The 23,401-nt window shown below is 44.4% G+C and overlaps 1 protein-coding gene across 1 annotated transcript in view; it reads left to right on the top strand.

The window, feature by feature from the left end:
- FKBP5 (FK506 binding protein 5) overlaps window positions 1-23,401 on the top strand; it is an 80,279-nt gene that overhangs the window by 46,695 nt on the left and 10,183 nt on the right. The window contains exons 7-9 of the mRNA XM_015411827.1: window positions 16,843-16,999; window positions 17,686-17,776; window positions 18,545-18,628. Of these exons, the coding sequence (XP_015267313.1) occupies window positions 16,843-16,999; window positions 17,686-17,776; window positions 18,545-18,628 (332 nt within the window). The remainder of the gene's footprint in view (window positions 1-16,842; window positions 17,000-17,685; window positions 17,777-18,544; window positions 18,629-23,401) is intronic.

Below are 23,401 nucleotides of genomic sequence, written 5' to 3'. Positions count from 1 at the left end.
GGGCTTTTGCCCAGGACGGGTTCTGAATGGCTATTGGGGATTTAATTGAGTGTGCAGATTTTAAAAAATGTTGCTTTGGCAGCAGCTGCTACCACAGCACAACAATCTTCACTGTGTGACTGAAGTAAAGCTATGGCAATTATTTTGTGGCTGGTTCTGCCTCCTCTGACAGCAGTTTTGCGGCAGCCATGCTGTAGCTGTGACCATCATGCAGTGTCAGAATTCCAAAGGTGCCTGCAGGCTCAAAAATGTTGGGACCCCGGTGTAAACTAACCATGATAAGGGGAAAACCTTTCTTTGTGTCTGGGCAGAAATTCAGATGCAGTGTCTCAGGCAGGCTTATGACTGGCTCAGGTCAAGTAGTCCTGGCTATAGTTTGTTGTAAGGAGAGAAGTAGGGATTTTGTGGCACAGCAGGTGACCTGTTGTCACAGAAAGGTAGGCTGGGGAAGGGGTTCAAGTAGAGAGTGAATGCCAGTTATTTCCAGGCAAGGTGCCACTGGACAGTTACTTTTTTTGGCAGTTACCACATGGAAAGGCCTAGGAGTGGTGTGAGGACAGGTTTTAAGGAAGGAATCCTTTCTGAGTGAGTAGTGAAGCAGGCCAGCAGGCCACAACCAGAAGACAGAGTCCCATGAAGCTGGTAGGAGAGAAGAACTCTGCCAGAAGAGGTTTATTTTTTTAATTTTATATTTCATTTATATCCCTCCCTCCCTCCCTTAGGGCGGCTAACAGCATTAATATACATTAAAATTCCATTAAAACCATCAATCAATATAAAACCGTACATCATAAACATAATTTATATTAAAAGATGGCAAATCTTCCAATCACTGTCAACTGAACGGTGTCCCTAAGTTCGTACCAGCTATAAAACCTCAATTGGTGGTGCTGTTGGTACTGTCAGTACCAATGATGTACAATTGTTGGCACAGCTGGTAATTGGGCCAGGGCCATACAATCGAGGCGGCACCCTACTTAAAAGCCTGGTGGAAGAGCTCCGTTTTACAGGCCCCGCGGAGCTGTAAAAGGTCCTGCAGGGCCCTGATGTCCTCTGGGAGCTCATTCCACCAGTGAGGGGCAGCCACAGAAAAGGCCCTGGCCCTTGTTGTAGCCAACCTGGCCTCTTTAGGCCCCGGAAGAACCAAGTGATTCTGGGAACCCGATCTTAGTGCTCGCTGGGGTACATGTGGGGAAAGGTGGTCCCTCAGGTAAGCAGGTCCCTGGCCATATAGGGCTTTAAAGATAACAACCAGCACCTTGAACCATATCCGGGATGCTATAGGCAGCCAGTGCAGAGTTTTTAGTGTGGGCTGGATGTGTTCCCGCATAGGAAGACACTACAACAGCCTCACTGCTGGGCAAGGGGGCGCATATAGATGTTGAACAGCATTGGGAAGAGCACCACACCTTGGAGCACTCTGCACACTAGTGGTTGTCTTCTGGACAGTTGCTCCCCAACTGCCACCCTCTGTCCCTGGTCCCGAAGAAACGAGGAGAGCCACTGTAAGTCAAACCCCTGAATCCTGATATCAGTGAGGCAGAGGACCAGTAGTTGATGGTCGACCATGTCGAATGCCACCGGCAGGTCTAACAAAATCAACACCGCTGTGCCACCTCGATCCAGATGCCTCTGGAGATCATCTGTGAGGGCGACCAGGACTGTCTCTGTTCCATGGCCTGGTTGGAAGCCGGACTGGAAGGGGTCTAATGTGGAGGCGTCATCCAAAAAGCCCTGAAAATGATTTGCCACCGCCTTCTCAATTAATTTACCCAAATAGGGTAAGTTGGATACCAGCCGATAGTTGACTCATTCAGCTGGATCGAGCGATGTCTTTTTTAATAGGGGGCCTACTACTGCCTCTTTCAGGGCACTAGGGAACAATCCCTCCATAAGGGATGTGTGGATGATCACCCTTAGTGCCCATCGTAACCTATCACGGCCAGCTTTAACCAGCCACGAAGGGCACAGGTCTAAACTACAGGTGGTTGGGTGAACCAATGTGAGCAATTTGTCAATCGCCTTGGCGGAAGGGCGGGGTAAAAGTCTAACAAATAAATAAAATAAACCTCCTCTAGACAGAGCGGATCGAAATAATCCAGAACTTGGATTTGGAGAAGGTACTTGGAAGCACAATCCTTTTCCCTTATCCCCATGTGAGAAAAAAAATGGAACACATCCAGCGTAGCAGCAAGAAATAAGAGAAAGGAGAAAAGAGCTCAAGATGAAAAGGGGAGGTCATCACTGGATCAGTTTAGAAGAACGATGAAAGGGAATTAAAAAGTCAGAAGTGGAATACATAATGCAAGTAGCACATTACTTGCAGGGTTTTTTTAAATGATCACAAAGGAAGTAGGCAGTGATGCAGCAGGAGACTATGATAACGAGTCAGGATTAGTTCGTGATGTAAGCATCGGATAAGAAAAATGAAGCAATTGATTTAGTTTCTGGAACAGTTATTATTTTTTATTTACAAAATTTGTATCCTGCCTTTGTGCCCTTACAAGGGCCTCCAAGGTGGCTAACTATTTAAAACATACATTTTAAAACTATTAAAATCAACTCACCAATACACATTGTTAAAACAATTAAAACATTGGTTAGGAAGGAGGGATCATTGAGGGAATGCTGAACAAAACAAGGTTTTCACCTACTGGTGGAAGACAACAAAAGAAGAGACAGACAAATCTCCTCGGGCCTCCCTGGGGCCGCAGCGCTCCAGTGCGGGCCCCGGAAAGACAAAAACGGGCCTCCTCGGACCTCCCCAGGGCCACAGCTTTGGTGCCATGACTTAGAAGACTCTCTTCCAGATTGCCATCGGCCTAATTTCAGAAGGTGGAGGAACCTGAAGCAGGGCCTTTGAAGATGGTCGTAAGGGTTGGGCAGGTTCATAAGAGAGTAGGTAGTCTTTTGGGTATGCTGGTCCCAAACCGTATAGGACTTTGAAGGTCAAGACCAGCACCTTGAATTGTGCCAGGAAACAAATTGGGAGCCAGTTGTAGATGGTCCAAGACTGGAGTGATATGGTCCTTATTGTAACTCAGTAACTTATATAACTAGGGGTCTTTTCGTAGAAAAAGAGCTGCAGGAGCTCATTAGCATACAGTATGCTAATGAGCTACTAGATTATTAGCATAATAGCTCATTAGCATATGCACCGCCCCCTGACATCACCGGAAGAGATGTCAGAAGGGGGAGCAAAAGGGGGGGAGGCATCTTCAAAAGCCTCCCCTTCCCTTCCCTGGGGGGGGGGAAGCGAAGAGAGAAGGGGTTTAAAGTTTAAACCCCTTCTCACTAGAGTTGGGCCACAGAAGGAGGAAAGAAGGAAGGAAAGCGAGAGAGAGTAGAGAGAAGAAAAGAAGGAAGGAAAGAGGGAAAGAAAGAGAAGGAAAGAGGAAAAGAAAGAGAAGGAAAGAACGAGGGAAAGAAAGTGAGAGAAGGGAAGAAGGAGGGAAAGAAAAAAAGGAGAGAATGAAAGGAGGGAAAGAAAGAGTGAGAAGAGAAGAAGGATGGAAAGATGCAGCGCTTCGGTGCGGGTCCTAGAAAGACAGCGACGGGCCTCCCCGGAGCCGCAGCACTCCAGCGCGGGCTCTGGGAAGGCAGCAACAGGCCTCCTCGGGCCTCCCTGGGGCCGCAGCGCTCCAGTGCGGGCCCCGGAAAGACAACAACGGGCCTCCTCGGGCCTCCCCAGGGCCACAGCGCTCCGGCGCGGGCCCCGGGCAAACAGCGACGGGCCTCCTCGAGCCTCCCTGGGGCCGCAGCGCTTCGATGCAGGCCCCGGGAAGACGGCGATGGGCCTCCTCGGGCCTCCCTGGGGCCGCAGTGCTCCGGCGTGAGCCCCGGGAACACAGCAACAGGCTTCCTCGGGCCTCCGCGGGGCTATAGCGCTCCGGCACGGGCCCCAGAAAAACAGCGACGGGCCTCCTCTGGCCTCCCCGGGGCCACAGTGCTTCGGCGCAGGCCCCAGGAAGATGGCAACAGGCCGCAGCGTGGAAAGCTGGGGTCGGGGCTCCAGCACACTCCGGCCCCAAAAGACCCCTGTATATAACTCATATAACTCAGTAGTAAGTAAGAATTGTGGCTATAAAGCTCTGAAGGCTATGCTACAAAATAATTTATATTGCAATCCTGTACAAAATTACTCTAAATTAAGCTCATTGATTTCAATAGATTTAGATGGGAGTAACTCTGTTTAGGAGTCTACTTTCAATGTGTTTGAAATATTTTCACCCCTGAAAAATAAATGTATTGCTGTCAGTATCCCATGTTGTCAGGAGGTCATACCTTGTGGATTTGAGAGTTCCATTTTATACTTCTTGTCAGCCACAGTGAAGTAGAAATGTGCTGATGATTTAACATTAATAGAACAGACTGGTAAAACACTAGGAAAATAGTTAACAGTTGTGTTTTGAAAGCAGGCAGATGGTAAAATCCTAGCAACCATGCTTTAACTGATGGTGTTTCCACTGAGTTCTAGTAAAACCCAGTATTAACTGGAAGCTATTACAATTTTTGACATAACTGCTATAATTAGAATGAGAGAAAATATGCCTGTAGCAGTACTAAAGTCTCTGGGCTCTATTCTTGTAGACAGTATTATTAACTTGAGCATTAGGGCATAATTCACATCTCTGCTTCCTAAAATGCAGGCTGCAGTTGAATATTTGCATTCCACGTGGCGTTACAGCCCTTCTGCTGTTTTTATCAAGCTACAAATTGTTGTCAGTGCACAGAGTTCATGTGCCCCAACCACATTCAGAACGCCGTGTTCTGTGCTCTTCAAAACAAAATTGCTCGAGGCGGTAAGAGAACAATAAGTCAGATCAGCAGTTGAAGTGATGTTCCCTAGATTGGCTGAGGTTTCTTACTGTATAAGCCGTGTAACTTTATCCAATTGATCTGTTTTACATAGCATTTAAGTACAGTTTAATAATCAAAAGTGTGAAGGTTTTTTCTTGTGCTTTATCATATTGAAGAACTCTTTTTGTTACTCATGGCTAATACTGTGGAAAATTTTGTTGGTCTTCAAGGTGCTACTGGTTGCGAATTTTGTTCTAGTACTAGTCAGCAAGTGATAATAGGTTCTTGTTACCTTTTATAGTGGCTTGATAATAGTTTTGCCTTTTAATTATCTTCTTTGAGACTGCAATGTCTTGCATCATGGATCTCATTCATAGAAACAAGGCTCTAAAATTCACAGACCATTTTTGTATAGGTAAATAATGGAGCATCAGCTGATTTTCTAGTTCTTTTCAAGGTCTTAAAGCTGTGTCTGGTCTATATCTCTTGGGACTCCTATATCTTTTCAGAACCATTTGTTCCTAATAATAATAATTTGTTCCAATTATTAGGAACAAATGGTTCTGAAAAGATACATTTAATATTGTTAATCTCTTAGTGCCTCCAGCATAGGCAGTGTTCCAAGTACAGTTTGGGTGCTCTGCAATTTAAAGGTGATAAAGAGGAGTATAATTCTTCCTCTTTTTTGAAGTCAGTCCAGACATTCCAGAATGCCAAACCAGATGAAACATCCATGATCATATGCCAAGTACATTCAGTGGTAAATTGCAGCTGGGGAGTGAACCCAGTTGTTATTATAGTTCCAGTATGGGTGATGAGCAATGCTCCCTCTAAGCTGTGGAGTCTTGTGAGCAAAAATTCTACTTTGTGAACTACTGGCATTAAAGTTGTGAACGAGCGATTTGGTCACTGCATAAATTAGTTCGCTCTGGAGCCATCCTTCCTGACCTAAGACACAAATGTGTTAGCCGGAGGCTAAACAACTGTGAGCTAGCTCACACTAACTCAGCTTAGAGGGAACACTGGTGATGAGAAATGGGTTTAACCCTTCCCAGCTTGCATAGTTTGGCAAGCACAATCAGTCCTCCTGGGACAGGTAAAGATTGCCACTGTCTTTACCTATCTTCTTCCCCTTTCACAGCTAACCACAGCTGAGGGGGGTACGGACATGTTTCATAGTAAACAAAAATATGCAGGGTGGGAAGAGTTAAGCCTCTTCTATCACCATGCCCATACCACTGATCCAAACTGGGAACTTTCTTCCCTCCAAATTGCCAATCTTTCCCTCCAATTTCTTTTTATAAAGGAATGGGAAGATTATACTCATCACAGCTCTTTCAAAATAGTAAAGGATATATCCTTGGGAAAAGGTGGGATATACATATTTTAATAAATTAATAAGTCTCCTCTAGTTTGGCCTTTGCAAACAATAGCTTGCCAACGCATTTTGTAGTTTGGTGCCAGTATGGTGTAATGGTTAGGAGCACAGACTCTAATCTGGGAGAACCGGGTTTGATTTCCCACTCCTCCACATGCAGCTGCTGGTGTGACCTTGGGTCAGTCATAAGTTCTTTCAGTGCTGTTCTCTCAAGGGCAGTTCTCGAGAGAGCTCTCTCAGCCCCAACTACCTCACAGGGTCTCTGTTGTAAGGAGGGGGAGGGGGAGGGGGAGGGATTGTAAGCCACTCTGAGACTCCTTCAGTAGTGAAGGGTTGGGTATAAATCCAATATCATCTTCTTCTACCCTACTTCAACCACACAGTAATCCGGTTTGCCATAATAGTGCCTAGAATTTTGAGTAAAAGGTTTTTAACTGTGGTTATGCTGAATAGGAGACTGCTGCAGAAACTTGCTTAGATTTATTTATTTATTTTATTGGATTTCTATCCCGCCCTCCCCGCGAACGGGCTCAGGGCGGCTTACGTTTATCGGCACTATCTGCCGAGATACATTAAACATATAAAATCAGATAAAAACAAGATAAAACAAACATATTATTACAATTAAAGTGCTTATAGAATTGATCTTCCAATCGCATTAAAGATGGCATCCTATAGATGGACACAAGTCCCAATTCAAATGTATCTGCCTCGTACGTTACTGCAGTTCAGTCTCCATATAGGGCCAACCAACTACCCCGGTGTTACTAACAATAATAGTTGGTGGTAGTGGTGGGCGGCTCCTAACTGAAAGCCTGGCGAAAGAGCTCCCTCTTGCAGGCCCTGCAGAACTGTACAAGGTCCCGCAGGGCCCTGATCTCCTCCGGGAGCTCATTCCACAAGGTAGGAGCCACCACCAAAAAGGCCCTAGCCCTGGTAGTGGTGAGCCTGGCCTCTTTGGGGCCTGGAATCACTAGCTGATGTTGTGCCCCAGACCGTAGTGCTCTCTGTGGTGTGTATGGGAAAGGCAGTCCCTCAGGTATGTCGGATCCTGGCCATAAAGGGCTTTAAAGGTAAGTACCAGCACCTTGAAGCAGATTCGGTATGCTATTGGCAGCCAGTGCAGTGCATTCAGCGCAGGTCAGATGTGTTCCCATCTAGGGAGACCCATCAAAAGCCTGGCCGCTGCATTCTGCACTAGCTGCAGCTTCTGGATTTGCAACAGGGGAAGCCCCATGTAGAGAGCGTTACAGTAGTCCAATCTTGAGGCGACCATCGCACGGGTCACTGTAGTCAGGTCATCACGGTTGAGGAAGGGAACCAGGTGCCGAATCAGCCAGAGGTGGTAAAAGGCTGACTTAGCAGTGGCTGCCACCTGGGCCACCATAGTTAAGGAGGGATCCAGGAGCACTCTCAAACTCCTCACCACAGGCACTAGCACCAATGGTGCCCCATTGAAGGTTGGGAGAGGGAACCCCATCCCCAAACCACCCCGACTCAGGCACAGGACCTCCATCTTCTTGAAAGCTGAGGTGCATGCTAAATATATTGTATAGATAAGGGGAAATTTTTGCGCTTAAAAAAATCCTGAGGTTTTTAGAAAAAACCTAAAACTACATTTTTAAAAAATTGGGTGTTAACTGACTAGAAATGTCATGAACTCTCACAAGATCACAGTCACTGTGAGGCTTCCTGTGTATTTATTCATTAACATTTATTAAAATTAAATTCAAATCACATAAAAACATCAGGTACTACAATGCCAAGACCACGGCCATACAGCCCTGAAAATCTATATTTACGTTCTGCTCAGCTACTTACAAATTAGCAGGGAGAGGGGGGGGGGGGGGGGGGGGAACAGGAGGGAGACAGAGTGGAAAACAAGGGGTTGGAAAGAGAGGGGGACATATGGGGGGGATTTCTTTCCTCTCCAATTTGAGACAGTGTGTGACTACAATAAAAAAGGCCAACGCTATGCTGGAGATTATTAGGAAGAGAATTGAAAACAAATCAGCCATTATCATAATGCCCCTGTATAAATCAATAGTGCGACCTCATTTGGAATACTGTGTACAGTTCTGGTCACCACACCTCAAAAAGGATATTAAAATCCTAAATGATGTGATATCAATTTCCGAAATATCAGAGGCAATTAAACAGCAAAAGAAGAGAAAAACACCAGGCCCGGATGGTATACCTGCAGAGTTTTATCATACCTTTGAAGACCAGCTAATATATCCAGGGGTCGTTTCGTAGAAAAAGAGCTAGGAGGACTTATTAGCATAACTCATTAGCATATGTCACACCCCCTGACATCACCGGAAGTGTGTCATAAGGCCACACCCCCTGACATCACCAGAAGTGTGTCATAAGGCCACACACCCTGCCCCCAACAGTCCTGGCCGCTGCCGCCGGCATTGCAGCTCCACTGCCGAGCCCCATGAGGGGCCCGGCGGTGGACCTGCAAGGCCGGCGGGAGTGCAAGGAAGCCCCGCGAAGGCCCTCCCTGGCCCCAGGCAGGCAGGGGTGGGGAGAGGCAGGGAGGAAGCAACTTACCCTCCCTCTTCTCCTGCCTCCTCCTGGCTGAATGAGGGCCGGAAGCGGGGTGGCCGGAAGCAGGGGGCGGGGCTTCATCATGTGCCCCGCCCCCCGTACCTCACCCAGGGGAACTGCGATCCCCCGCGATCCCCCCCGAAATGACCTCTGAATATATCTACTAAAATATACAATACAAAATATAATTCACAAGGAAAATGTACCAAACTCCTGGAATGAAGCCTTAATAACCCTAATACACAAACAAGAAACAGATGAGAAAGAAACAAAAAATTATCGTCCAATCTCTTTATTAAATTCAGACTACAAAATTTATGCATCAATTTTAGCATCTCGGCTCAAAAAAGTCCTTGGGCAAATAATTCATCAGGATCAGGCGGGATTTCTACCCAAACGACAAGAAACAACGTTAGGGTTATTATGAACGTTTTGGAATATTTTGAAGTGAATCCAGGGAAGCAGATGGCGTTAGTATTTTTGGACTCCGAGAAGGCATTCGACAACCTCAGCTGGGATTTTATGCTTGAACTTTTATTGGTAACACAATGTGGAGAAAAATTCAATGCTATGGTGAAAGCAATTTATAATAAACAGCAGGCTGGAAGTATGATGAATGGAAACTTAACTCAAAAAATTGACATCTATAAGGGAATCAGGCAAGGTTGTCCTCTGTCGCCGCTGCTTTTTATTTTCGTTCTGAAAGTATTATGCAACTTAATTAAAAGTGAAGATCGAATTAAGGGACTGAAAACAAAAGGTGAGGAATTTAAATTACAGGCGTTTGCCGATGATTTTGCCCCCTTCATTCTATGCATTATCTTTTATCTCTAATACAACAATATGGTGCGGTTGCAGGATTAAAAATCAATTAAAAAAACAAAAATAATGACAAAGAACTGTACAGAAGAACAGAACCAACAAATACAAAAAAATCTGACTTGGAAATACAGAAGAAGATAAAATACCTGGGAGTCAATCTGACAAAAAGATGTAGTTCACTTTTCCAAGATAACTATTCAAAGAAGGATCTAGAAAAATGGAAGGATATGCAGCTCTCACTTATGGGGAGAATTACAGCATTGAAATACAGCATTGAAAATGAGTGTCCTACCCAGTGTTTTATTCCTTTTCCAGACAATACCAATTCTCAAAAATCAACCCTATTTTAGTGGACTAGAAAAACTTGCTCAACAATTTATTTGGCAATAAAAAAGGCCTAGAATCAAGCTAAAAGCGCTCCAAGATAGGAAGGATCTAGGAGACTTTGCTTTACCGAATTGGCGATTATATTATCAAACTGCAACCTTGACATGAATCCGAGAATGGATTAATCTGAAAAATATAAGACTTCTGAAACTGGAAGGCCACAACCTATTATTGGGATGGCATGCCTTCTTTTGTTACGACAAACAATGCATACATACGTACTTTAAATAGCATACCCTGAGAGCTGCCCTGTTGAAGATTTGGCAAGACATAAAACGGCACTTGTACATAAAAATACCAAAATGGGTTGCACCCTTGGAGGCGTTTACAAACCCCAATCTGATTTTGGATAACCTATTAGGGAAATATGAGGATTTTCTTGATTTAAAAAATGAACTAAAAACTAAAGAAAACTTGCAAAAACAAGGTGTGTATCTATCTTGGTGGGAAAGAACCCAATTACAATCCAGATTTGCCAAAGACAAACATATAGGTTTCTATAAAAAATTGATAGATTTAGACAAAATTCTTTTAGGTCCGGTAGAAAAGCTTATTTAAAAAATATACATGATATTGCTAGGCTACAAGATGCATGATGAAGAACTAAAGGCTCCTATGATAGCTTGGGTAAAAAAATTAGGATATAGCATTAATTTAGTTCAATGGGCAAAAATCTGGAAAACCAATACTTATTTATTTTATTTATTTATCTTTGGATTTATATCCCGCCCTACTCCGAAGGCTCAGGGCGGCTAACAAGAGGCACAGAATGCCAAGATTAAAACAAATAAAACAGCATAGCAATAAAACAATAAAATACAATAACAAAATATCAGTGCTCCATTTATCACAAGATGGGGTAGATCTTAATTCCAATGGTAGCATTCCCATAGTCTGTCATAAAACTCACCAGAGCGGTTACATTTAAAGAAAACCTTCTTAAGATGTTCTACAGGTGGTATATAACCCCTGATAAATTGGCTAGATACTATCCTAGTATGTCAAACCGCTACTGGAAATGTAAAGAAAAAGTGGGTTCTTTTTACCACATTTGGTGAACCTGAGAAAAGAGTAAAAAGTTTTGAACTGGAGTAAGATGCAACAAATCTTAGGAGTTAATATACCTTATTAAATATGATTTCAGATCAATTCAAAAATCAGATTATTATGCCAGAATTGTATATGCATCCTTTTGAAAAAAAGAAGAGATACCACAAAAAGAAGATTTAATCTACAATATAATGGACATAGCTGAAATGGACAATCTAACGATCTTATTACAAGGAAGAAGTGATAATATATTTAATGATGTTTGGTCTAGATTTTACAAATGGTTAGAAAATTTGGTTAAACTTTGAGTTAAAAAACAAAAAATGATATATGTGCCACTAACCTGAGAACGGTGGGAGTGCTAAAATTAACATAAATATAACTAAACAAAATAGTGGGATGGAATCCTATTTTACATTATGTGTATATTTGTATAGTTCCTATTGTATGTTGGTATCTTTCTTTATGTTTTTTCTTTTTCTTTTTTGTGTACGTGTCTGTAAAAACAACAAATATAATAATAATAATAATAAGACAATACACTGAAAGCTAAACAGAGAGCATGGCCTGTTTCAAACATAAAGCAACCCCCATACAAACACCTCTAATAGGATGCTGCCTGGCTGTCAGAACCCTGGAGCAATCAGTTCCCAACAGTCATTCAGAGAATAAAAGTTTATTGAGACATTGAAGGTATCCAGACTCTTAACAGTTTTTGTTAGAACTGACCCAAAAGTGCACGAAGCTAGCAGTTATACCAAGCCCCCAACTATTCTAATGGCACAAAGCCAATCACATCAAGGTAGGATCCTGCCAGAATATAACGGTTCATTATTCCCAAGAGAAAGCTGACACCAGGAGCTCAAGGCCACATACCTACTTCTAGGGAGATAGGAGAGGGCACAGCAAGCAAAAACGAAAGTGAACATTCCAGGCATCATCCCATCACCCATGGCAACCAAGCCCGATGTAACCAGTGGGTTGACACTGGCTCACACCCTGGCATGTTTCTATAAATGAGCATCTCTGTGTCGGTAGTATATCTGTAACTGCTCCAATTTCTGGAATTAAAGCAATTTGAACAAATGCTGTCAAAATTGTGGGATTTTAATGGGCTTTTGATACACTACCCATGTCAAAATGCCATTTATGGAAGTAGAACCTCTATACAACCCAGCTGGATCATGGACCAGAAGCTCTGCGTGCTTCCAGATGTTATCACACTGAAGTAATCACCTGTAAGAAGGGTGGCTACATTTTCAGAAAATGGGGGGGGGGATCGATTAAACGTAATGATTCAGTACCTCTCAGCCTTAGCTTTTAAATTAAAAGTATGCTGTGAACAGCAAAAACGGTCTAATAAGAGCTTTTAAATTAAAAGTATGCTGTGAAAAGCAAAAACGGTCTAATAAGAGCCATGCCCGAGCAACAGATCATTAGTTATACATCAGTTTTGTTGTGTGTTTTTTTTTTAAAAAAGGACCCTAACCAACACAAAACTCTTCTTCAAATCCCTGACATTTTTGGGGTGAAAAACACCTACCATAAAGTGCATATACCCCCCTCCCCCAAATCCAGGATGCTATAATATTTTAAGAGATATGAATAATTTACAATTAAAGGAGTCCAGGTGGAAGGGAATTTTCTTCTATCCTAATTGATTGTACCCTTTTCCCACACACAATGAACTGCCTCAGTTACAAAGTGGAAGAGCCCCTAACATCTTAAAGAATAAGGAGTGAAATTAGAGTTGGGGACCATTTGCTGTGAGACATACATTTCCTGTCTCCCCAACTACATAGGAGGGAAAAGAAAAACCACCCACCCATGTTAAGAGCATAAGAACATAAGAGAAGCCAATGTCTGATCAGGCCAATGGCCCATCCAGTCCAACACTCTGTCACACAGTGTCCAAAAATACCAGGAGCCATCAGGAGATCCAGCAGTGGAGCCAGGACACTAGAAGCTCTCACACTGTTGCCCCCACCCCCAAGCACCAAGAATACAGAACATCACTTGCCCCAGCTTGAGAGTTCCTATCTATACCTTGTGGCTAATAGCCACTGATGGACCTCTGCTCCATATCTATATATCTGATTCCCAACATGCCCCCAGCGTGTGGATATCTAAATCCGCACATCGGGGGCACCTGGGGGGCTGGGACATTGTCCTGCACATTTGAGGCAATCCGCAGATGTGCAGAAAAATCTAAAAAGTTGAAAAAGGTATACGGGGGATATTTAAATCCCCCCAAAAGTAAAAGAGCCTTCCCTGTGCATGTGCAGAGAAAGCACTTACCAACAGGAACTGTGGCTGCTGGCAGTGGCGCAGGAAGAGAAGCCTTGGCAGCCGGTGGCTGGGAGCCATGGCCATTACTGGGGGGGGGAGGGCATTGCTGTTGTTGTTGCTGGCGGCGGCGGTGGGGGAGGGAGGGAGAAGAGCCACACAGGGCTCGCCGCCTTTGCTGCTTGCGGCCGTGGTGGCTGGGGGGGGAACCTTGGAGGGCTGGTGGCTAGCTGCAGCCGTTGCTACTGCTGTGGGGTGGGTGGGGGAAATCCTGGCGAGCCCAACGGACTGTCTGCTGGGCTCACCTGCAGCCACTGCCGCGTCCTCCTCTGTGCGGAGCTCCTGCGGCTTCAGCAGGCGAGCCACCCGGGAGCCACGGGAATACCCACACACACACACACACGAGTATCGCGGGTCCTGCCTCTTGTTATATTTTAAATCTAATTCAAATTCCAGTGCTGTAAGTTCTCTGATTTGTGTATTGTTTTAAATTGTAATGGCCAACGGCTATACAATAAAATTTCACTACTACTACGTCATTTCTCCAAGCTAAAGAGCCCCAAGTGCTTTAACCTTTCTTCATAGGGAAAGTGTTCCAACCCTTTTATCATTCTAGTTGCCCTTTTCTGCACTTTTTCGAATGCTATGATGATGTCACCGTGTGGAAGCGATTGCTTGGGGGCCATGAAGGTGATTGAGTTCCTGAGACATGCTATAAGAAAGACAGGTTTTTCTCCATAGCAAAGGGAATGGGGCTCCAATAAGGGAAAGCGGCTTGTAACTAACAAATTACATTGAGTTTCACTCCAGAGGCAATCTAGCAGCCCATTAGGGCATTTTCACCTGTGAGGCTTATATGTGACTCTGAGACCCTTTTGTGCATTTTTATTATGTGTGAATGTTATCAATTTGGGAGAAAAATCAAGTGCACATTATACACCATGTGTATTTTCTACGTATGTTGCAGATTGATTTTAAGCCAAAGGTCATCTTAAATTTCATTTGAAAAATACCTTAGCCCCCTTTGCTACATATAATTTTATGAGTCAGATATATGGCGCTTGTTCAAAGTTTATTTGGAATGAAATGTTCTTACAAACTTTAAACCATATTCATTGACTTAACAGTTCTGTGTGTGTGTTGAGGCATTTGGTAACTCTGGAGGGGAAAAAACCAGGGAGCTGAACATGTGATTTGGAAAGTCCTTAGTTCAAATATGATTTCAGTCATGAACTCACCAAGCAGCCTACGCAAGCTACCAGTTCTTGGTCCTGGGCCCATCTGTTGCATATGGGTCATTTATTTTGCATCTGTGTAAGCATAGTTTCAGAGGGTAGCTGTGTTGGTCTGCAGTAGAACAGCTGGATATGAGTCTAGTAGCACCTTAGAGACCAACAAGAATTTTGGGGTATAAGCTTTTGAGAGTCAAAACTCCTTTCATTAGCTTTGACTCTCAAAAGCTTATACCTTCAACTTTTTATAGTTATCTAAGTTGCTACTGGACTCATATCTAGCTGTGTAAATATACATGGTTATATGAGTAAATGGGTTAACTCAGCACCGAAAATTTATGGACAGAAGTGCCGTGGAGGAATGTGCTGCTCTGCAGCCTATGTGAAGACAAGGGAATTGTAGACTTCTAAGAGAATTTTGCCCTCAGTGTGGAGTTTAGCAATAACTCTGACGGAGAGAATTCCAGTGGAACAGCTCTGAGTGAGAGGAATAAATACAGAAAAAGACACTTTTATTGACATTTTCTTGTTAAATCATACAATGTACTTCTTTTGGAGGGAGAAAGCAGGATTATATTGAAACCAACTTTCACCAAGAAACCAGAGCATTTGGTTAACAAATGGTTTTAGATAACATTCTGGATGGGTGGGAATTTTATTAAGACTCTGAAAAATGTAAGACACCTTCCAGGTTGCCCATCTACTGCAGTTGTATTTTGGGGATGTCCTAGCATAATTGTAACACATGTCTGGCTTTAAAAAAATATATATTACTGCTCTAGTAAATGCCAGAAATGAATGGGAACATTGCAGTAATGAGTGTTAAATTAGAAGTTATCCCATAAACACCCAGTGTGTCCAGATCCAGTGAAATTGTTTTAAAGTAGAGAAATATTCTGCCTTTTGTTTTCTCTGGGCCTTGGACTAGAGGGATATGATTAATCATTGTCATGTTTTAATAGTACTTGTTCTTGCATGCATTTCTTTCATTTATTCTTTAGGCAGGTGCTCAATCAGATTCCGCATGTAACTCTGTTAACCATATATCTAATACTAAACTGGACCATAGAGTATGGATCAATGGATCCGTAAAACAGAGCTAGGGGCAGATATGGCTGAGTCCTCTACAAACCTGAAGGAAGTCCTAAGGTTGCAGAGAAATCTAAAATCTAAAAAAAAAATGCCATGGGATTAAAATCCCCCCAAATAATAGAAACAACATCTATCTCTTTTTAAAAAATGCCCACTGAGGTCTCAGTTTCCATTTTGGAGGTTGCTAAGCAACCACAACAGTAATGGTTTCTGTAAAGCAAAGCCATGGGTGGAACAGTGGTGCACTTGAAGGCAAAACACCACTGGAAAGGGGTCCTCTCCCCCTCCTGTAATAGCCCCTAATGAAGGAAGACTCACCTAAGACAGAGATGGTGGTGACCGATGGAGACTCACTATCCACCAAACTGGGTCCAGCATGGTGGCAGTCACAGTACAACTGTGCCCGGCCACACAGAAATGCTGCACAACTGGACCCAGACTGGTGGCAGGGTTACCAATCTCCATGTGGGGCCCAGAGTTCTCCCAGGATTACAGCTGATCTCCAGACTATAGAGATCAGCTCCCCATGAGGAAATGGCAGCTTCAGAGGGTGGAGTGTATGGTATCACATCCAAGATAAGCTCCCTTAGCTTGGTGGTGGCATTTACAGGTCAGACCCCTGGATCTTTTCATGTTTGGTTTGGCCCAGAGAGGAAGCACAACATTGCTCACATGCTGTCACCTTGTCAACCGGATTGTGACCTTATATGTTTTTAGGTGTTCTAGGACCAGGGGTCATTTAGTAGAAAAAGAGGTGCAGGAGTTCATTAGCATAACTCGTTAGCATAACTTATTTGCATATGCCACACCCCCTGACATCACCAGAAGCATGTCAGAAGGCCACTGGACTGTTTTGGATTGCCAGCTATTGGGGGGGGGGGACCGTGCAGATCTGTCCTCATAGTGGAGGGAGAGCTTGTACCTGAATAAAAACTGGTCTTAAAGGTGCCACTGGACAGTTTTGGACCGGGGGCTGGTGGCTCTGCAGCTTACATGGCTGCTTTTTGTTCTGACTGAGGGCTGCTGGGAGCAGGGGGTGGGGCTTGTTGCATGTGCCCGCTCCCTAGGCTCTTTACTGCCGGAGCTCCGCTCCTGTGCACTCCTGCAGGAAATGACCCCTGTCTAGGACTCATGCACCAAGCTATTTCAGGTGCCTAAGAATGCTAGCAAAATTGAACTTTGGTCATATACTCTTTTAATGTCTGTCAAAATATTTGATTGATGCTTCTCACTTGCCTGCAGTCCATCTGAAAGGATTCTGTGGAGGTAGAATGTTTGATTGCAGAGATGTAGCATTTACAGTTGGAGAAGGAGAAGACCATGACATTCCCATTGGAATTGACAAAGCTCTGGAGAAGATGCAAAGGGGAGAACACTGCATCCTGCATATTGGAGCACCGTAAGTTACATGCATAGATGAACGGTTAGATTTTTCTCCTATCTTATCTTGTTAAAAATCTGGGTTGTTGGTTTTTTGGTACAGCTTCTTTGTAAACCTGTTTCAACTGAAGTAATTTATGTATGGAAAAGGAAGCTCGTGATGCATCTGAGTTGTCTTGTTTTCATTCTTAACACAGATCTCACAAAAGTAGTGTCAAATTATACTTTAGAGTTGGGAGTTTTGCATTGCTTTTGTTGTTTTCCTTTTCCTTATAGAAAACATAATTGGCTGTAACATGTCTAATGGATAGGGAAGAAAAAATGAGTTTAGGCACCATTTCAAAAACAACTGATTTTAATGTTTTTTAAAACTTTGTATATGAAATATTCAGTGTGATTGTTAGAGGTCCCCAAAAGCTTGTAAAAATCCTATTAATGAAACATAAATGCATGTAAAGTGTATAATAATATCCAATCTGCACACAAAGGGAATTATCCTGAGCACAGTACAGTGTGGAGAATGTGTGTATTGCCACAGATGAGTTAGTTTGGCTGCTGGTTTCCTAGGTAACATCTGTTGTCTCCAGAGCCTAGAGTGTAGCTAGCCACCTTTCTCTCCAAACAAATGTGAATATTCAGAATGCTGAATGAAATGCCTCATCCTATGCCATTTCTGTTGAGCTCTATTTTCATGTTTTATTTCAGATATGGATTTGGTGAAGCAGGAAAACGTAAATTTGGCATAGAGCCAAATATTGAACTTATATATGAAGTTACACTGAAAAGCTTTGAAAAGGTGAAACTGGAATTTCTTTAAATAGTCAAAAACATGCACATATTTGGCACTTACTCAAAGGATCATTTCTATAAAGAAAACATGGGGGGGCACTGGCATTTTTGTGACAAAGCTTGGTAAAAAAGATACGTCAACTAAGATCACAGTGTTCTTGTGTGTTAGTTTGTTTTATTGTTTTGGGTGGAGTCCAAGACTTGTTCCTAGTGTTGTTCCCTTTCAATTTTTTTTTCCTGGGCTGCAGACAAAAAAGTTCATGTCCTGCCAAATAGTACTGAAAGGAGGGCAGGGCAGAACTGCTGAACAAGCTGTGCCCTATTTGGGGTGCTGGAGAATGTGCCTATGTCTGTACAGTACAGGGAAGGAACAAGATGTACATACATTGGAGCAGTGGTGCCAGTCTCTATCCTGGGGAATGTTTGTAGGAGGAACGCTTTGCTGATTGGTTTCTACTCCACCCTTTCTAACTTCAAATAAATTTGCAGAGGTTTCTCACCCTTTCTTGAATGCATCTATCAGTCCTCCTAAGGACTGAATTCTCAAGGAAGTTTTAAGCAGATCTGTAACAAATTTGGGAAAGGAAGCAGAATATCAAGCTGAGTTACAGTGTTTTATGCCATATTCTGCCCTTGCTTAATCTGTAAAACTAGATAAAGTTTAACAGATTGTGTACAATAATACCTCTTCTTGCTTCTTGTAATGAAGGTTGTTATTTTCTTTTTCTGTATTCTTGCTGTAAGTATTTAATTATCCCCAACTGTTTGCCTGCAGGCCAAAGAATCTTGGGAGATGGACACCAAAGAGAAACTTGAGCAGGCTGCTATTGTCAAAGAAAAAGGAACTGTGTACTTCAAGGTCTGTGCACATATATCTAGAAACAGTAACATCAGCAAATGTGACTTCTATTTGTGTTAACTGCTATAAGTGACCTTGCAGAGGCATAATGCATAAAATATTATCCGGTGGTCCTAGGAGTGGGGCAGTCCTTACTCTTGGGAATAGGCTCCACCTTTGGAACAGGGTCGGTTTCCTCAGATCAATCCAGGAAGGGGAGGGGCCTGTCCCCTGGGAACATCCCAGTCTTACCAGCCCTGCCGCTTGAGCAGGACGTGTTTCACAGGCGCTCTGTAGAGCGCAGCGGTCCAGGAATGAGAAGAAGAGAGGGAGAGACCCTCCCTCTTCATTATTTCAAGTCATGGTCGGCGGCAGACCGCAAAGGAAGCCGATGGGACTGGGAGATCCCCAGCAGCCAAGGCTGTATACGTAGACTCCCGCCGGGCCCAGTGTGCGGCTGGAGGTCCCCTCCCCAGCCAACGCTGGGATGGGAGACCACCAAGGAAGTCCAGGGTCACTACGCTGAGGCAGGCGAAGGCAGTGGCCCTGGCCTGGATGGGCCACGCTAGCCCGGTTTAATCGGATCTTGGAAGTTAAGCAGGGTCAGCCCTGGTTGGCTCTCCACCTCTGGCTGTCCCTTGCCTTGAAAAGCATATGGGGCTGCTGCTTGATAGCACTTCCACCACCTCCACTGTTTGCCAGAGAGGGGCTATAACAGATTTGGGGGCGGGGTACACTTAGCAAGTCAGATCTATTCAGATCATAAGCCTCACAGGCCCCACAAGGCTCTGTGGAGAACCATGAAACAGAGGCAGCAAGGATAGCCCAGAGGCAGCAAGGATAGCCCAGGATAGCCTGAGCTCATTAAGTAAGCACGGTCGGCCCTGGTCAGTATTTGAATGGGAAACCACCAAACAATACCAGAGGTGGGACACAGAGGCAGGCAAGGCAAACCATCTCTGAACATCTCCTGCACTGAACCCCAAGGGGTTACCATAAGTGGGTTGCAAAAAGTCCAGGAAGGACTCAGACTCCCCAGTTCCATCCTCAGGGCAGGATGGGAGTGGTCGGAGGAAGGAGAGGAAGTAGTACCAACAGTACAGTCTTGGCTATTCCCTCAAGAGCTGTACATGAGATTACTTTCCAAGTACTTAGAATTTCCTCCAGACCTAAGGAAAATGATGATCTTGACCCAGAACTTCCGGTGGAATCTGGCCAGATGCTGTACAAACTGACAGTACCACAAGCAGGGATGCCAACCCTGACCTGGATGGCCCATACTCGACCACGCTAGTCAGATCTCAGAAGTTAAGCAGGGTAGGTCCTGGTTAGTACTTGGATGGGAGACAACCAAGGAAGTCCACGGTTGCTACTCTGAGGTGGGCAACGGCAAGCCTCCTCTGCTCCTCTAACTGCCTACAGCCTTTTATAGTAGGATGAAGGCAGAGAGGGAACACCCTTCCAATCTAAAACCTAACCATCAGGTGTTTTTTCCAAGCTTTATTCCCTGATACCAGAGGTTACCAGGAGGCTCAAGGTGCCAGTGGTGGATGAACCTGGCACTAGCGTGACCTCCAGCTCACTTCTACCTATGGATGCAGACAGGCTGCCCAAAACCCTAGCAGTAGGGGACTTCAAAGTCTCAGACTGCTCCATCAGGACATCAACAGCAGGCTTGATGTTTGCCAGGGCAGCACATTCTTGGGCATCAGGACTAGCCTCAGCTGATAGTGGAGTCCCAAAAGAACTTAAAGACAGTGATTGTGGCAGATACTTCACTGGACATCCTGCAGCAGTTAGCTGGAGCCATGCCATGCAGTGTAGCAGCCAGAAGGAACAGGTGGCTCAGAACTGGGATAGGGACTCTGTGGCACAGGCTAAAGTGACGGCAGTTCCCTTCAAGGGCATAAACCATTTGGAGATGGACTCAACAGATATTTTATTGAATATAAAGGTATGTTCTACCTTTAAAAAAAAAGTCCTGTTATGACTCCAAAAGTATATCATGGCCAGAGCCAAAGAAGAATAGGGATGCCAGGAAAATCTTGGACCTGAAATGGCTTAACAACTGCATCAGGTCTAGAAAATTCAGATGAAAACGCTGAACTCCATTCTGGCAGATGTTCAAGCAAAGAATTTCCTGGCATCCATCTATCTATGGAAGGACTATTTACATGTTCCAATTTGAGAGGCTCACCACAGGTGCCTACGCTTCGCATATGATGGGAAACACTTTCAGTACCAGCGCTGCCTTTCAGCCTGAAGTCATTCCCAAGAGGGTTCACCAAGATCATGGTGGCCATTGTAATACATCTGAGACTTCAGGGAGTGTCATTATCACCATCTCTAGATGACATCCTGGTCAAGGCACCTTCTTACCAGCAAAGCAGGGAAGCATCAGAGATGGTGGTGAATTTTTTTTAGGGACCATGCTTTTGTGGTTAACATGGAGAAGGGCAATTTAAACACCTCTCAATTATTAGTACACCTGGGCACAATGAAGGACAGGGTTTCTCTATCTTGGGAGAGACAACATACAACTTCTGACCATGGACAGGCTGAAAAAATGCAAGATAGAGGGGAAGGTACTGGCCAAGCTTCCAAGCATGATGGTATCATGCCATGAAGTGCTTCAATTGTCAAGGTTCCAGGCCCGACCTCTACAGACATTTTCCCTTCTTATCAGGATGTGGTGGCCAGTTAGGGCTACAAGCTGGTACAGTTACCAAAACAACTTCAGCATCAGCTGCAGTGGTGGCTGAAACCCTCTTGTTTCCAATGGGGATCCCTAATCTGAAATCTAAAGAGGGACAATGACACAAGGAGTTTGGTCTCAGTTTTTAGAACTCAGAGCCACCAGGCTGGGGCTCTTGGAATTCTCCGAGATACTAACAGGTCATCACGTTCTAGTCCAGACAGGCAATATGACAACAAAGGCATAAGGAACCAGATTTTGGACCTTATGCGCAGAAGCAAGCAACCTGATCAGATGGGCAGAGATCCAGCTAGTCACTGGAGGTGGTCCAGGTGGCAGGCCAGGACAGTGCATTCACGGCTGGCTGAGTAGATGGAGATTAGATCAGTCCATATGGATGCTCTGCAAGCTGGTTTTTCAACAGGTCTGCAAAAGGTACAGGATGATGGAAATGGACTTCTTTACCATTCTCCAGTGGTCCTGGGGGTGGGGCAGTCCTTACTCTTGGGACATAAAATAGCAGTGTGCCCCAGCTTCTGGTTTATAATAAAAAGCCATTGCAGCCAAGGTCAGCTTCTCTACTCTATATCATCTAGTAAACGAGTGCACAGACTTCTAGGTGGCCACTGTACCTACCGTCTCCAGGGCTGATTGTTCCGAAAATTGAGTTTCACTATGGTGGAGAGAAGTGTTTTTCTTTTCCTTGGTGTGATGTTGGGGGGTGCACAGCTTAGAGATAACTGGGATGTTCCCAGGGGATAGGCCTCTTCCCTTCCTGGATTGATCTGAGGAAACCAACCCTGTTCCGGAGGAGGAGCCTATTCCCAAGAGTAAGGACTGCCCCACTCCCAGACGACCAAGAAAGGAAGCTTCACAGTAAGTGAATACAAAATCTCAGTGTATATTCAAAAATGGAGCCCTGCTACTAATCAGGAACTTGTGGCTAATCTCTTAGCAGATACTGATCCAAATGTGACATTGGCAGTGGCAAAGTTTTTATCTGTAACCCTGGGTGGTATTAAATGAATTTACTGTTTTAGGCAGCTAATATATATTTGGTAACCAAATTGCTTAATTTTGTGAAATTGTAACTGTAATTGTAATGTACTGTATGTATAGATGTTGTATTTTGTATTATATCCTACTAGGCACAAATCCCGTTGTAGAATGAAGACAACGAACCCTAGAAAGACGTGACAGAGGCGGCCGGTCATCCGCTTTGTCCCCCCTCACCAGCCCCTGGGGTTGAGGGGCAACGGAATGGCCTGTGACCGGCTTCCTGGCCGGGCACATCTGGCAGCCCGTGGCCCACCTGCAGTGGCCCCCGGCGGCGCACCAGGCCCTGGCCAGTCAGAGCCCTGCTGGCTGCCCATACTCGGGCTCGGAAGTCAATGGCGAAAACATAGGGTATATTCTAGAGGGCTGGAGGGGAAGTGGTTTGAGAGAGAGGCTCCAAACATGCAGGGTAGCTGCTGGAGCCTCTCCCCAAGGTACCCCCCAAGTTTCAAGAACATTGGACCAGGGGGTCCAATTCTACAGGCCCCCAAACAGATTGCCCCATCCCCTCCATTGTTCTCTATGGTGGGAAAGAGAACAATGGAGGAGATGGTGGCAACCTGTTTGGGGGCCCATAGAATTGGTGTTCGGTGATAGATCATTATTGCAGGCTTTTACAGCATTATAGCATAACAATATGTCCATCTCTGAATTCCCAGTTTTCATTTTAAAAATGTAAATCTGTAGCTCCTCTCGTTGTGGAGATATGCTTCCGCCTTATGTCTCTGGAATGAAAGGGGCAAGATACTTTTTTAAATAATAAAAGCCAGGAATTCAGCGCAACTAGCAGATAGATTGTTACATTATAATACTGATTTCCCCCCTCTTTTTTAAAACCCTCCAGTGGCAGGGGAAATGGCCTCCATGGGGGAATGAGGCAGGGAAAATGGCACTGTTGTAATTGGGACCAGGAATCCCTAGACTTTCTTGTCCACATGGTTGCCATCCTGGTTTTGCCATGATCTTTCCCAAAACATTGAAACAAACTAGGTTTGGGAAAGATCACAAGAAAGATGTGGGGAACCCACAGGGTACCTGGAAAT

This window comes from Gekko japonicus, unplaced genomic scaffold, assembly GCF_001447785.1.
Source record: "Gekko japonicus isolate JY-2015 unplaced genomic scaffold, Gekko_japonicus_V1.1 scaffold309, whole genome shotgun sequence".
Lineage (NCBI taxonomy): Eukaryota > Metazoa > Chordata > Lepidosauria > Squamata > Gekkonidae > Gekko > Gekko japonicus.
Note: the sequence above shows the minus strand (reverse complement) of the source record. Positions and strands in the feature narration are given on the sequence as shown.